Raw genomic sequence first — 13,612 nt, forward strand, 5'->3', positions numbered from 1 at the left:
ACAACAAAGCAAAACACAGGCCGGGCGCAGTGGCTCAGTCCTGTAGTCCCAGGCACCTGTAATCCCAGCTACTCCGGAGGCTGAGGCAGGAGAATCGCTTGAACCTGGGAGGTGAAGGTTGCAGTGAGCCAAGATTGCACCATTGCACTCCAGCCTGGCGACAGAGTGGGATCTGTTTCTGAAATGTTTCGCTTGGGATCCCACTACAGTCTTTTAAAATGAGGTCTCCAAACATGTTTTGTGTATATGAGGGTTTTTGGTTTTTTTGTTTGTTTTTGAGACTGTTGCACTTCCGTCTCCCAGCCTAGAGTGCAGTGGCACCATCTCGGTTCACTGAAACCTCTGCCTCTCGCGTTCAAGTGATTCTCCTGCCTCAGCCTCCCAAGTAGCTGGGATTACAGGCACACACCACCATGCCTGGCCTCAAGTAATCTTCCTGCCCTAGCCTTTCAAATCGCTGGGATTATATGCATCAACCATCATGCCCCACCTAAAATGGTACATTTTATGTTATGTAAATTATATCTTAATTTAAAAACTGCCAAAAATTACGGTAACAAACTAATTTCATATAAGTAACATTTAAAACTATTTTCCAAAACAAAAAGTTAGTGAAAAAAGTGGCACAATTTTACATTTTTACAAACCTAATATCTAGCTTAAGAGAAAATATAAGAGCTGGGTGCAGTGGCTCACACCTGTAATCCCAATACTTTGGGAGGCTGAGCTGGGAGGATTGCTTGGGCCCAGGAATTTGAGACCAGCTTGGGCAACACAATGAGACCTTCATATCTCCTCCCGGGTACAGGCACATGTCACCACGCAGGGCTAATTTTTGTATTTTTGGTAGAGATGGGGTTTCTCTATGTTGGCCAGGCTGGTCTCAGCCTCCCAACCTCAGGTGATCTGCCCACCTTAGCCTCCCAAAGTGCTGAGATTATAGGTGTGAGCCACCATACCCGGCCTAGACCTCCATCTCTTAAAAAAAAGAATTAGCCAGGCATGGTGGCAGACACCTCACAGTCCCAGCTACTTGGGAGGCTGAGTGGGGAGGACTGCTTAAGCCCAGGAGGTACAGGCTGCCGTACCTCCAGCCATGATGGTGCCAGTGCACTCCAGCCTGGGTGATGGAGACCTTGCCTCAAAAGCAAACAAACAAAAAACTAGATTCTCATATCTGCTTCTGCATTCATGCTGTTGTGATGTCACATATAGTATTTTGAAAACTTCACTATATAATTGAGAAATAATTCAAGAGAAGTCAAAAGGTATCTTAGTTTTATTAAGAAAATAGTTTTGAACTTGCAGACCCACCAAAAGTGTATCAGGGATTCCCAGAAGTCCCTGGACCATACTTTGAGAACCTCCAACATTGACAATTGGCAGTTTGGTCTTCCTTGCCTGTCAAAAAAGGCTGTTTGAGTTTTCATATTTGTTGCCAACTCCAGTATTTGGTAAGAAACCTGCCAGAAATAGTGGAAAGACCATAGATCAAAGAGATAGGGCTTCTACGTTTGAATAAATCATTTAGGTACAGGGCCTTGGTGCCACGCCACCAAGGGCAGAGATTTAACCTCTTTGTGCCTCCATTTCCTCAGATATTAAAAGGGAATAATGGTTGAAATACCTCCTAGGGTTGTTTTAAGGATCTGCATCTGGCTGGTAGAAATTAGGGTGACTTGGCCAAGCGTGGTGACTCATGCCTCAGCACTTTGGGAGGCTGAGGCAGGCAGATCACTTGAGGTCTGGAGTTCAAGACCAGCCTGGTCAACCTGGGGAAACCTCATCTCCACTAAAAATACAAAAATTAGGGCTGGGTGTGGTGGCTCACGCCTGTAATCCCAGTACTTTGGGAGGCAGAGGTGGGTACTCACCTAAGGTCAGGAGTTCGAGACCAGCCTGGTCAACATGGTGAAACCCTGTCTCTAGTAAAAATACGGAAATTAGCCGGGCATGGTGGTGTGCACCTGTAATCCCAGCTACTCAAGAGGCTGAGGCAAGAGAATGGCTTGAACCCGGGAGGTGGAGGTTGCAGTGAGCCTAGTTGGCGCTGCTGCACTCCAGCCTGGGCAACTGAGTGAGACTCTGTCTCAAAATAAAATAAAAAATAATTAATTGCCAGATGATTTATATTGATTCCTAGAAGGGAGATAGTGTTTGCTGGCATGGTGGCTCACGCCTGTATTCCCAGCACTTTGGGAGGCTGAGACGGGCAGACAGCCTTAGCTCAAGAGTTCAAGACCAGCCTGACCAAGATGGCGAAACCCCGACTCTAATAAAAATACAAAAAACTAGCCAGGTGCTATGGTGGGCACCTGTAATCCCAGCTACTCAGATAGCTGAGGCAGAAGAATGTCTTGAACCTGGGAGGCAGAGGTTGTAGTGAGCTGAGATTGCACCACTGTACTCCAGCCCAAGGGCTGAGCAAAGTGGTTCATACCTGTAATCGCAGCACTTTGGGAGGCCAAGGTGCATGGATCACCTGAGGTCAGGGGATTGAGACCAGCCTGACCAATGTGGTGAAACCCTATCTCTACTAAAAATACAAAAATTAGCTGGGCGCTATTCAGGAGGCTGAGGCAGGAGAATTGCTTGAACCCAGGAGGCAGAGGTTGCAATGAGTTGAGATCGCACCACTGCACTCCAGCCTGGGGGACAGAGAGAGAGACTCTATCTCAAAAAAAAAAAAAAAAAATTATCCAGGCATGGTGGCACATGCCTATAGTCCCAGCTACTTGGGAGGCTGAGGCAGGAGAATTGCTTGAACCTGGGAAGTGGAGGTTGCAGTGAGCCAAGATCATGCCTGTGCACTCCAGCTTGGATGACAGAGAAAGGAACGATTTTTTTTTTTTTTAATTAACTTCCAAACTATGTCTTTAAAAGAAGGAGGCTGGATGTGGTGGCTCATTCCTGTAATCCCAGCACTTTGGAGGCTAAGGTGGGAGGATGGCTTGGGCCTAGGAGTCCAAGAGCAGCCTGGGCAACCTAATGAGACCCCTTCTCTACAAAACATTTTAAAATTAGCCAAGTGTGGTGGCACATGCCTGTACTCCCAGCTACCTGGGAGGTTGAGATGGGAGAATCGCTTGAGCCCAGGAGGCTAGGTTGTGGTCAGCAGAGATCATGCTACTACTGTACTCCTGCCTGGGCAAAAGCAGAACAGAGAGTGTGTGCCATAAAAAATAACTAGTGGGTGAGTTTGATGATTCTGTCCTTCAAGTATATGAAGATTAAATCTGGGACACAGCAGCAGTGATGGAGAAGAGAATGGGGGCTGGATGATAGAGGATCAGGCTCAGCCTGGGGTCCAGCTTCACAGTCCCCAGGTAGCTCTCTGTAGAAGGTCCTGCCCTGCAGGAACTGAGCTTAGCATTTGGAGCTGCTGTGCCTGGATTAATTGATGTCTTCATTGGAATGGTGAGGCTGGCTCTGCGGAAGACGAAAAAGGAAAACTGTCAACTAAAGAAAAACTCAGGCTTTTTTCTCCTGAGACGGAGTTTCACTCGTCCGCCCCAGGCTGGAGTGCAGTAGCATGATCTCGGCTCACCACAACCTCCGCCTCCCAGGTTCAAGCGATTCTCTTACCTCAGCCTCCAGAGTAGCTAGGATTACAGGCGGGTGCTACGATGCTCGGCTAATTTTTGTATTATTAGTAGAGACGGGGTTTCACCACGTTGCTCAGGCTAGTCTTGATCTGCCTCAGGGGATCCGCCCACCTCAGCCTCCCAAAGTGCTGAGATTACAAGAGTGAACCACCACGCCTGGCTAACTCAGGCTTTTAAAGAATTAGTTTTATTCAGAAATCTTACCGAGAATGGCAACCTGGGAGCGACTTTGAGTTTCCGTTAGACTGCTCCAGCCCGTAGTTTGCGTGCCGGTGCTGGTGGATCTGCCCTGCAGAGAGCTGCGTTAGCAACCATCCCCGCCGCCCAGCGGTGGACTCTGGGTCCCCCAGGAAAGGTTACCCTGGTCAGGACGCAAGAGCGCGCGTGGGCCGCGCCGCGGTTGACGATGGAACGCGCTCTGCGGTACAAACCCCGACGCGGAGACGTTGGCGACTATGGCCGCTGGGGGAGCTGCTGAGCGCCGCCCGGCACTGGGCTCCCTTTCCCTTCACTCAGCAGTTTCTGCCTCACTGGGTGCTTGGTTTGTCTGCGGAGCCAGGGTCGCTGTGTGGATCGTGGGACTGCAGCCCCAGCCAAGGGGCCGACACGTCTGGTCGGTTCCGTCACTCACGGTTCCGGTTCTCAGTCCTCACAGGTCCTGCGGTCTGTTAAGTAGCTCCCTCTCCCTTCTGGAAGCTTGGCCAGGGAAGATCAATCGATCTTTGAGTTCCAGGTAGGTAGGGCCCGGTTTAGATATTATTATGTTCCACCTGATTGAACAATAAAACAAAACACAAATCTTAGACCAGTGTTTCTCAAACGTTTAGTCTTGGGAGGATCCCATTACAGTCTTTAAAAATGAGGCCTCTCAGCCGGCGCGGTGGCTCACGCCTGTAATCCCAGCACTTCAGGAGGCCAAGGTGGGTGGATCAGGCGTTGGAGACCAGCCTGGCCAGCATGGTGAAGCCCCGTCTCTACTAAAAATACCAAAAAAAATTAGCCCGGCGCGGTGGTGGGGGCCTGTAATCCCAGCTACTCAGGAGGTTGAGGCAGGAACCCAGGAGGTGGAGGTTGCAGTGAGCCGAGATCACAGCCACTGCACTCCAGTATGGGCAACAGTGTACGACTCCATCTCAAAAAATAAAATAAATAAAAATGAGACCTCCAAAGATGCTCTCTGTATATCCATATTTACTGTATTCAAAATGAAACAAAATTAAAATAACATTAATGAACTTTCAAGTTACAATAACAAACCCACAGACACAGAAACTACACCTGAGCAGTGGTTGCCAGGGTATGGTGAGGGGCTGAGGAATTGGCACTACAGAAAGTAGATATAACCGCTTTCTTTTGGGAGTAGTGGAAATGTTCTGGAATGAGGTGGTGGCGATGGTTGTACAACACAGTGAATATACTACCATGAAAGTGTACACTTGTAAAATGGCATTTTTTTTTCTTATTAGAGACAAAGTCTCACTGTGTCAGTCAGCCAGAGGGTACGGGTACGATCATAGCTCATGGCAACCTCAAACTCCAAGGTTCAAGTGATCCTCCTGCCTTGCCTCTGGAAGTATTGGGATTACAGGCGTGAGCCACAGTGTTGGGCCACCACATCTGTTTATTGAACCACTTGGATGGAGATTTGCGATAAGGGAATCTTCCCTCCTCACCACAGTGCCCCTGCCAAAGAAGAGGCTGGGGCTTTGCAGCTATTGAAGTCATTGGATAGGCTGGGATAGATGGTCCTAGCACAAGCCAATGGCATTGATTAGGGAATCACTGATGAATCAGAGCGTGATGCCATGTTGGGAGACACCAGCATTGACATTCATGCTGCTATGTCTTTCCCAAAAGGAGGCAGTGGCCCTTGTCCCTCAAAAAGACCAGCTTCTCAGGTGGGACCTGAATTTTTCAGAAATGGCACACTGAGACCTTCAAACTGGTGACAGGGATAACAGATTTCTTGCTGGTCCCGCTGCACATGAAGGTTGGGTGAGCCCTAGAAGATCTTACAGGAAACTTCAACTCCTCATTTTGTTTACAAACATTACTGTGTTGCCCGGTCTGGCCTGGAACTCCTGGGCTCAAGCGACCCTCCTGACTTGAGCACCAAAGTGCTGGGATTACAGGCGTGAGCCCCCTTGCCCAGCCACCATATCCTTTTCTTGAGCGAACTGCATGGAGGTTAATGATAGAGAAGTCATTCCCCACCTCGGTGCCCCTGCCAGAGAGGAGGCTGGGGTGCCACAGCTGCTGCAGTCATTGGGGCAGACGTATTGCCAGCACCATATTGGCAGTGGTGAGGGATCCAGCACTGTAACTGATGAGTTAAAGCACAGTATTGGGGTGCAAGAGAATGACACTAAAACTCATGCCGGCCGGGCATGATGGTTTACACCTGTAATCCCAGCACTTTGGAAAGCCAAGGCAGGCAGATCACCTGAGGTCGGGAGTTCAAGACCAGCCTGACCAACATGGAGAAGCCTAATCTCTACTAAAAATACAAAATTAGCCAGGCGTGGTGGTGCATGCATGTAATCCCAGCTACTCGGGAGGCTGAGGCAGGAGAATCACTTGAACCCAGGAGGCAGAGATTGAGGTGAGCTGAGATGACACCATTGCACTCCAGCCTCGGGGACAGAAAAAGACTGTTTCAAAAATAAAATAAAATAAAACTGGTGACTGTGTTTCCCAAGAGGCAGGTAGCAGCTCTTGTCTGTCACAAAGACCAGCATCCTCAGTTAGCGTGTGAACCTGCCTGATGGGTGATCCTTTTACCTGACCTAGGTCAGCAAACTGCTACTCCCTGACATTGTCTGCTGATTCTCCACCCAATCCTCCTAGGTGTTATCAGGTGCGACACTTAATTTAGGTGTCAGTTTGGTTCCATTTTGTTAGAAGATGACATATGTGACTCCATTATGATACTGATAACATTCTTTTAAAAAATTTAATTTTTTGAGATGGAGTCTTTCTCTGTTATCCAGGCTGGAGTGCAGTGGTGCTATCTCAATTCATCTCTGCCTCCAGCATTCAAGCGATTCTTGTACCTCAGCCTCGAAAATAGCTGGGATTACAGGTGCCTGCCACCACACCTGGCTAATTTTTGTATTTTTAGTAGAGGCGGGGTTTTGGGAGGCTGGTCTCCAACTCCTGCCTCAGTCTCCCAAAGTGCTGGGATTACAGGGGTAAACCACTGCACCCGGCCAGATGATGATAACTTTCACAAAACTAACGTATACCTTCACTCATTTTAATTTTCTTCCCTTCTTAAAATTTCTTGCCCCAACTACATAAATCATCCTCATCCATCTCTTTTGAGACCTTATCAGTGATCTCTTTCCAGAATCTTCAGCCACTTTCTCTTTGTTCCTCTTTATCATGTGAACATGCTCATGACTCTCCTGTCTGGGATTTTCAGAAGACACAAAACCCTTTTGCCTTACACCACCCCCCATAACTGACTTGCCTATTTTCTGGCAGCCCAGACCAAACTTCCTGAAAGATTGGATTTTTGCTGCCTGTGTTTTCTCAACTCCCATTCATTCCTTAACGAGTTCAGCCCGGTGTCAGCCTGCCCCAGTCCACTGTAACCTTCTGATGGCTAAAACCTAAGAGTGTGGTGTGAGCAGGGTTTCCACTGTGGAAAAGGTGGTGGCTTCCTGAGGAGGGAGGAATCCCAGATCTGAGAGGGCTTAGCAGGACACTGGGGCTCGTGGGTAGACGGTGGGGAGGAACTGGGCCTGGCAGGCACAGACTTCAGTTAAGTTTCAGGAGTTAGGTGGGTTTTGGGAAAGAACAAAGGGGAATGGTTCCAGCCACCCACACACAGCATGTGAGTTCAGCACTTTCTCAAGGGGAGGACCAGGGGTGAAGAGAGCTGGAGGGTGGGACATCTGGGGTTTGTAAGCCACAACTAGGCCTTTCTCTAGGTCGAGAATTCGAGACCAGCCTGACCAACATGGAGAAAACCCAGGAGATCCAGGACTCCTGTTTGGATTAACATTCTGAGGAGCTGTCCTTGAAGAGCGTTGATGCAAGCCAGAATCCCATCTCCTCTTGATAAATCATAGCACAAAGCCCAGGATTCTTACACACCTCTCCCTCATCTTCCCACTCTTCCCAGACTGATGTCCAAAGCCAGCCAGAGTGAGATTTCCACGTCCCCGGCTGAGTCAGGAGGCAGATCCTAGCTGCAGACGCCCACACACACACCTCAGCCATATTTTTTATTGAGCCATTTGGATGGGGGTTAGTGATAAGTGAGTTCTTACTCCTTATCACAGTGTCCCTGCCAAGGGGAGGGGGCTCAGCAGCTGCTGCAGGTACTGGGGTAGACATCCCAGTGCAGGCCAATGGCATCGATGACGCTACCAGACCGGCCACTGATGAATCGGAGCACGGTGTTGGGATGCAAGGGGACGGCATTGAAACTTGTGCCAGTGTCTTTCCCAAAAGGCAGATAGCGGCCCTTGTCTGTCACAAAGACCAGCTTCCTCAGGTAGCGCTTGTACTTCCCAGAAACCTGGATCACGGATTCCCCAGGGTGCAGAAAGATCTCCTCCAGGTCTCCTGAGGAGCCACCCACATAGTTGCTCCACACCTTCCCATAACGCACCTGGAGACTGGGGGAGAAGGGAGGAGGGAAGGAGAATGGTGATGACAGGGATGACAGATCTGCTCGTCCTACAGACTGTGAAGCCTGAGTGAGCCCTGCAAGATCCTACAGGGAACTTCAACTCATTTTGCCAACTAAGAGACTCTGTCACCCAGGCTGGAGTGCAGTGGAGTGCAATCTTGGCTCACTGCAACCTCAGCATCCTGGGCTCAGGTGATCCTCCTGCCTCTCCTTCCTGAATAGTTGAGGCTACAGGTGCTTGCCACCATGCCTGGCTAATTTTTGTTTTTGTTTTTCTTTGGTAGAGATGGGGTCTTGCTATCTTGCCCAGGCTGAGCTAGAACTCCTGGCCTCAAGCGATCTGCCTCTGCCTCCCAAAGCATTGTAATGACAGGTGTGAGCCACTGCACCCAGCCAGGATCTCAAAGAATCTTACCCTACGATGTAGTATCTGCTGACTCGGACCCGAAAGGCAGTGATGGGGCCATCCAGCTGGTTGCCAGAATGAGAGAATCGCTCTCCACCACCCCCTCCATACTCTCCGCTATAGGAGGAAGACCTGGCCTGAACTGGAGGGGCAAGCAGGAGTTAGAAGGAGAAATCTTCCAGGAGTTCAGTTTCTCTGCACCACCCCTGTTCCTCCCACATCCCAGCTCCCCCACCCCAAGCCAGCCTCCAGAAGCCTTGGCCAACAGCAGTGCCCAAGGCTGCCTTCCCATGTCCCCATTACCAGGCTCCTGGTATCTCACTTACTGGCATTGGCAGAGGCTGAGGCACAGAGAAGAGCAAGGAGAGCAACTGTCAACGTCAACATTTTGGGGCTGCAGTGGAAAGAAAAGAGCAAATGAAGATTCACCTTTTTCTTTGTGGACTTCATTGACCCAGGCACTCCTGACCTGCAGCTCAGACCAAGGCTTCGTCCTTCAACTCAGACCTAGCAGACCCAGTCTTGAGCTTAGAAATGTCTGTCCATCGCCTGTAGTCCTTTTGCTCCCTGATTCTACCTTCTATGTCCCTGACCCCTCCAGCTCTTCCTGGACTGGCTGTAGCCAAGCCCTCCTCTTTTCCCTCAAGCCTGAGGATGAACCCTAACTATCTGGATTAAACCTTATTCCATCCTGGCACAAAGCAGAAACATTTTCTGAAATCAGCCCAGCTCAGGCACATTTGGGTTGGTATGGCCATAGCCAGGAAAGAAGTTTTCTAAGGAGAGAGCAGAGGACGCCTCCCAAGCACAGAGATGGCTGAGTTTACAGAGCCCGGAGTCTGAGCAAAGCCTCACCATCTGTGGTGGATTGGCCAGGCTTATGAGGCACCTGGAGCATGGTTTAAATCCTTAGCATCCACCTGTTGCAAGGAAAGAAGCATTCTAGAGGTGCCTCTGTGTCACCTGGGGAGCAAAGTTGGTGACAGAAGGGACTATGCTAGCACCAGTATCCAAGCAGCGCTGGTGGAACTGGGACAGAGAGAGATGTTGCAGAAGAGTCGGGACAAGCTCAGAATATTAGACCCCAGGTGCCTGGTCTATGTGTCACCATTCCTTTCTCCACTAACACACATCTAGCCATTTCCATTCCCCTGAACATCCCAGGCATCCCCAGTCCTTCGGCAGAGACCTAGACAGCTTTGCACCTAAGATTAGTGCACATCCAGGAGCCTAATTAACTCCTTCCCTGCCACTCCGTCCAGGCATCCTCTTCTTCAGCTCGGATTTGAATTCCCCCCCAACTCAGATTCAGGCATCTCTGTCACCCTTTACCTGGCAGTTTCAGATGCAAAGCCCCCTGGAAACTTCCAGATGTTTTATACCAGGTCCAAGCCCTCCTCCTGCCCTTTATCGTGTGAACCTCACCTCCTGAGCAAACACGAGCAACCTCTTCGGATCAGGTGTCAGGCAGGGTCCGGAACACCTTATCCTGCCTCTCCCCCATAGTCAATAGACACTACATCGTAGGGTAAGATTCTTCTGAGATCCTGGCTGGGCACGGTGGCCCACACCTGTCATTACAATGCTTTGGGAGGCAGAGGCAGATTGCTTGAGGCCAGGAGTTCTAGCTCAGCCTGGGCAAGATATCGAGACCTCATCTCTATCAAAACAAAAAACAAAAACAAAAATTAGCTGGGCATGGTGGTAAGCACCTGTAGTTTCAACTACCCAGGAGGGAGAGGCAGCAGGATTGCCTGAGCCCAAGACGTTGAGGCTGCAGTGAGCCAAGATTGCACCACTGCACTCCAGCCTGGGCGACAGGTAGTAGGGTGGAGTCCACTCTGGGCCAAGTGCCATATATCAGGAGGAGCATAGTAAACTTGAGGTTGCCAATTGAAGGGCCAGCAGCTCCGGATGGGCAAAGTAGCTTATCACCTCTGGGCTTGGTAGGTGCTCTCACCTGAAATCTGCCATCTGTCAGGACAAACAGAGCCCTTCCCAGGCATTCAAAATGTGAATTCTCCAAGAAAGGAATACACTCCCCAAACCTTATACTTAGGAGTGCTGACTATTCGCCAGACACTTTTTTCTTTACCTTTTCTAATATTATGGAAAGTCCAAACACATATAAAAGTTTAAAAAATTGTATAGTGGCCAGGCATGGTGACTTATGCCTGTAATCCATTTTGGGAGACTGAGATGGGTGGATGACCTGAAGTCAGGAGTTCAAGACCATCCTGGCCAACATGGCGAAACTCCGTCTCTACTAAAAATACCAAAAAAAAAATAGCCAGGCATGGTGGCTAATGTGCCTGTAATCCCAGCTACTCAGGAGGCTGAGGCAGGAGAATCGCTTGAACCTGGGGGGTGGAGGTTGCAGTGAGCTTAGATCGTGCTACTGCACTCCAGCCTGGTCAACAGAGCAAGACTCCATCTCCAAAACAAAAAATGAATTGTATAGTGAGGCTGGGTGCGGTGGCTCATGCCTGTAATCCCAGCACTTTGAGAGGTCGAAGCAGGAGGATTGCTTGAGCTTCGGAGTTCAAGACCAACCTTAACAACATAGGGAGATCTCATCTCTACAAAAAATAAAACAATTAGCCAGGCATGGTGGTGCACACCTGTGGTCCCAGCTACTCAGGAGGCTGAGGCAGGAGAATCAGTTTAGCCCAGGAGGCCGAAGTTGCAGTGAGCCATGATGGAAAGATCGTGTCTCAAAAAATGAAAAAAAAAAAAAAAAAAAGAATTGTAGGGATATCCCCTCCAGATTCCCCCCCCACAATAGTGTGGGGGCTCTAAAAAACAAAACAATAAAGAAAGAATTGTATAGTGAGCACTCATATAACCACCATGTAGATTCCACCATGGTTAATATTTTGCTGTCATTGCTTTTTTTTTCCATCCACCCATCTATCCTCAATATGGCAAACCCTTCCCAAACCATTTCTCTCTGAGAAGGTTGACTTGGGCTGCAGGTGCACAGTGAACACGTACTGATGCCCCTCCCAGAAACAGAGTCAGTCCAATGGGAAATGGGAAGCTGAGGAACTGGAGGTCTACAGGTGCTCCTCTGGGGGTAATTCTGGGCTTTGGGCCCTCAGGTCTCCCTGGCGCCTTGGCTGAATCTTCTGGGGCTGTAGGCCGCCAGGGCCACTGCTTCTTTCTTAGGTCTGTAACCTCCTCAGGGGTGATGTCATAGATTTGTTTTTCTCTGTAGGCCCTTCACTTTCAGGATTTTCACTAGGGATTCCAGGCTGATTCCTCTCAGCCTAAAACTCCTAGGACTGACTCCTGCGACCTAGTTCCTGACCCCTCTTGGACTGGCCCTCTGACCTCTCTGAATCAGCAGGTCCAAGAAGGGGAAGGATGGAGGCCCAGAAGGGGCTGGAATAAGTACTCTCAGTTATGAATGACTAGTCAGGACTTCAGAGCACCTCACCCCTCACAGGCTCACCATCTGGGCCCAAGAACCCATCCCAGATAGCAAAGGCAGTCCTGCCCTGAGTATCCGGAAATCGGGTGGCCCCAGGGTGGTGAGTTCTAGGGGTGAAACAGAACAGCAGCCAAAGATGCCATGTTTACTCCTCCCTCCCCCTCTCTTTCACTCCGAGGTTGAGGTCAGCACATCCTGCCGTTGTAACTTCACCTCACTGCAGCCATTTGGTTTTGTGTCTGTCACCCTCTCTATTTCCCAATGACTCTTGTTCCCTTTATGTCCCGATCTTTCCCTGCTCTGAGGATTTGTTATTTTTTTAAGACAGAGTCTTGCTCTGTCGTCAGGCTGGAATGCAGTGGTGTGATCTGGGCTCACTGCAACCTCTGCCTCCTGGGTTCAAGCAATTCCCCTGCCTCACCTTCCTGAGTAGCTGGGACTACAGGTGAACGCCACCACACCCAGCTAATTTTTTGTATTTTAGCAGACATGGGGTTTCACGATGTTGGCCAGGATGGTCTTGATCTCCTGGCCTCATGATCTGCCCACCGTGGCTTCCCAAATTGCCAGAATTACAGGCCTAAGCTGCTGTGCCAAGCCTTTTTTTTTTTTTTTTTTTTTAAGACGGAGTCTCTCTCTGTTGCCTAGGCTGGAGTGCAGTGGCACAATCTCAGCTCATTGCAACCTCTGCCTCTGGATTCAAGCGATTCTCCTGCCTCAGCCTCCCGAGTAACTGGGATTACAGTGGCCCATCACCATGACCAGCTAATTTTTGTATTTTTAGTAGAGATGGGGTTCACCATGTTGGCCAGGCTGGTCTTGAACTCCTGACCTCAGGTGATCCATCCACCTCGGTCTCCCAAAGTGCAGGAATTACAGTGTGAGCCACCATTCCTGGCTTAAGTTTTTTTTTTTAATATTCCTTCTCTCTATGCCATTTTCCTTCTAAGTCTTCTTTCCCTGTCCCTACATCTCTCCCAAGATCTCTCTCTTGCTCTTTCCTCTCTCCTCTGTAATCCTTGTCTGTCTTCTGTTTAGGGACAGACCACCCCTAGTCTGTGATCAAACACAAGAAGTCAAAGATGGAAGCTCAGAGAGGTCGAGGTGGGGACCTTGGAAGGGCGCCCTCATGTTTCCAGACATGACACATTCAGGACCCTCAGGACAGAAGAGCCCACGTTTGCCGCAGCTCCACTCCATTGCACCTACCCTGCCTGTATGGAGATCCAGCGTCTCCATTGCCAGAGACTGCTCCTTGTTCCACTACAGCAAGTCCTCAGTCTCCAGAGTGTAAGAGATGCCTTCCTTCCTATGGTGGGAGGAATCTCAAGGCCCATCCCAGAAACAAGGAAAGTTGCCCTATCACTAATGCCGGCACCTCTAGGGTGCACTCTGATGTGGGGACTGCAGCTGAAGGAAGAACGTGAAGGCAGTGAGACACCAGGCTCCACCTCTGCTTCTGCCTCATCAGATCCTGTTTGAGCTACTTTACATTTAACCCACGTACCAGCTGAGGGCCTACCTGC

At 49.7% G+C, this 13,612-nt stretch overlaps 1 protein-coding gene across 3 annotated transcripts; it reads right to left on the reverse strand.

Moving 5' to 3' along the window:
* Positions 1-7,822: 7,822 nt before the first annotated feature.
* On the reverse strand, positions 7,823-10,044 carry ZG16 (zymogen granule protein 16). 3 transcript variants are annotated; one of them, XM_032243172.1, is made up of 4 exons: positions 9,986-10,044; positions 8,980-9,047; positions 8,663-8,795; positions 7,823-8,233 (listed from the first exon to the last, which is right to left on the reverse strand). In XM_032243172.1, exons 2-4 carry the CDS (start codon positions 9,038-9,040, stop codon positions 7,918-7,920), a joined length of 510 nt encoding a protein of 169 aa, XP_032099063.1. In that variant the 5' UTR covers positions 9,041-9,047; positions 9,986-10,044; the 3' UTR covers positions 7,823-7,917. The 3 variants fall into 3 exon arrangements, with proteins under 3 accessions (XP_032099063.1, XP_032099061.1, XP_032099062.1); XM_032243170.1 differs by lacking the exon at positions 9,986-10,044 and adding an exon at positions 9,859-9,890; XM_032243171.1 differs by lacking the exon at positions 9,986-10,044 and adding an exon at positions 9,509-9,528.
* Between the last annotated feature and the right edge of the window lie 3,568 nt (positions 10,045-13,612).

Source organism: Sapajus apella, unplaced genomic scaffold (genome assembly GCF_009761245.1).
Source record: "Sapajus apella isolate SASKATOON/1434 unplaced genomic scaffold, GSC_monkey_1.0 scaffold51, whole genome shotgun sequence".
Classification (NCBI taxonomy): domain Eukaryota; kingdom Metazoa; phylum Chordata; class Mammalia; order Primates; family Cebidae; genus Sapajus; species Sapajus apella.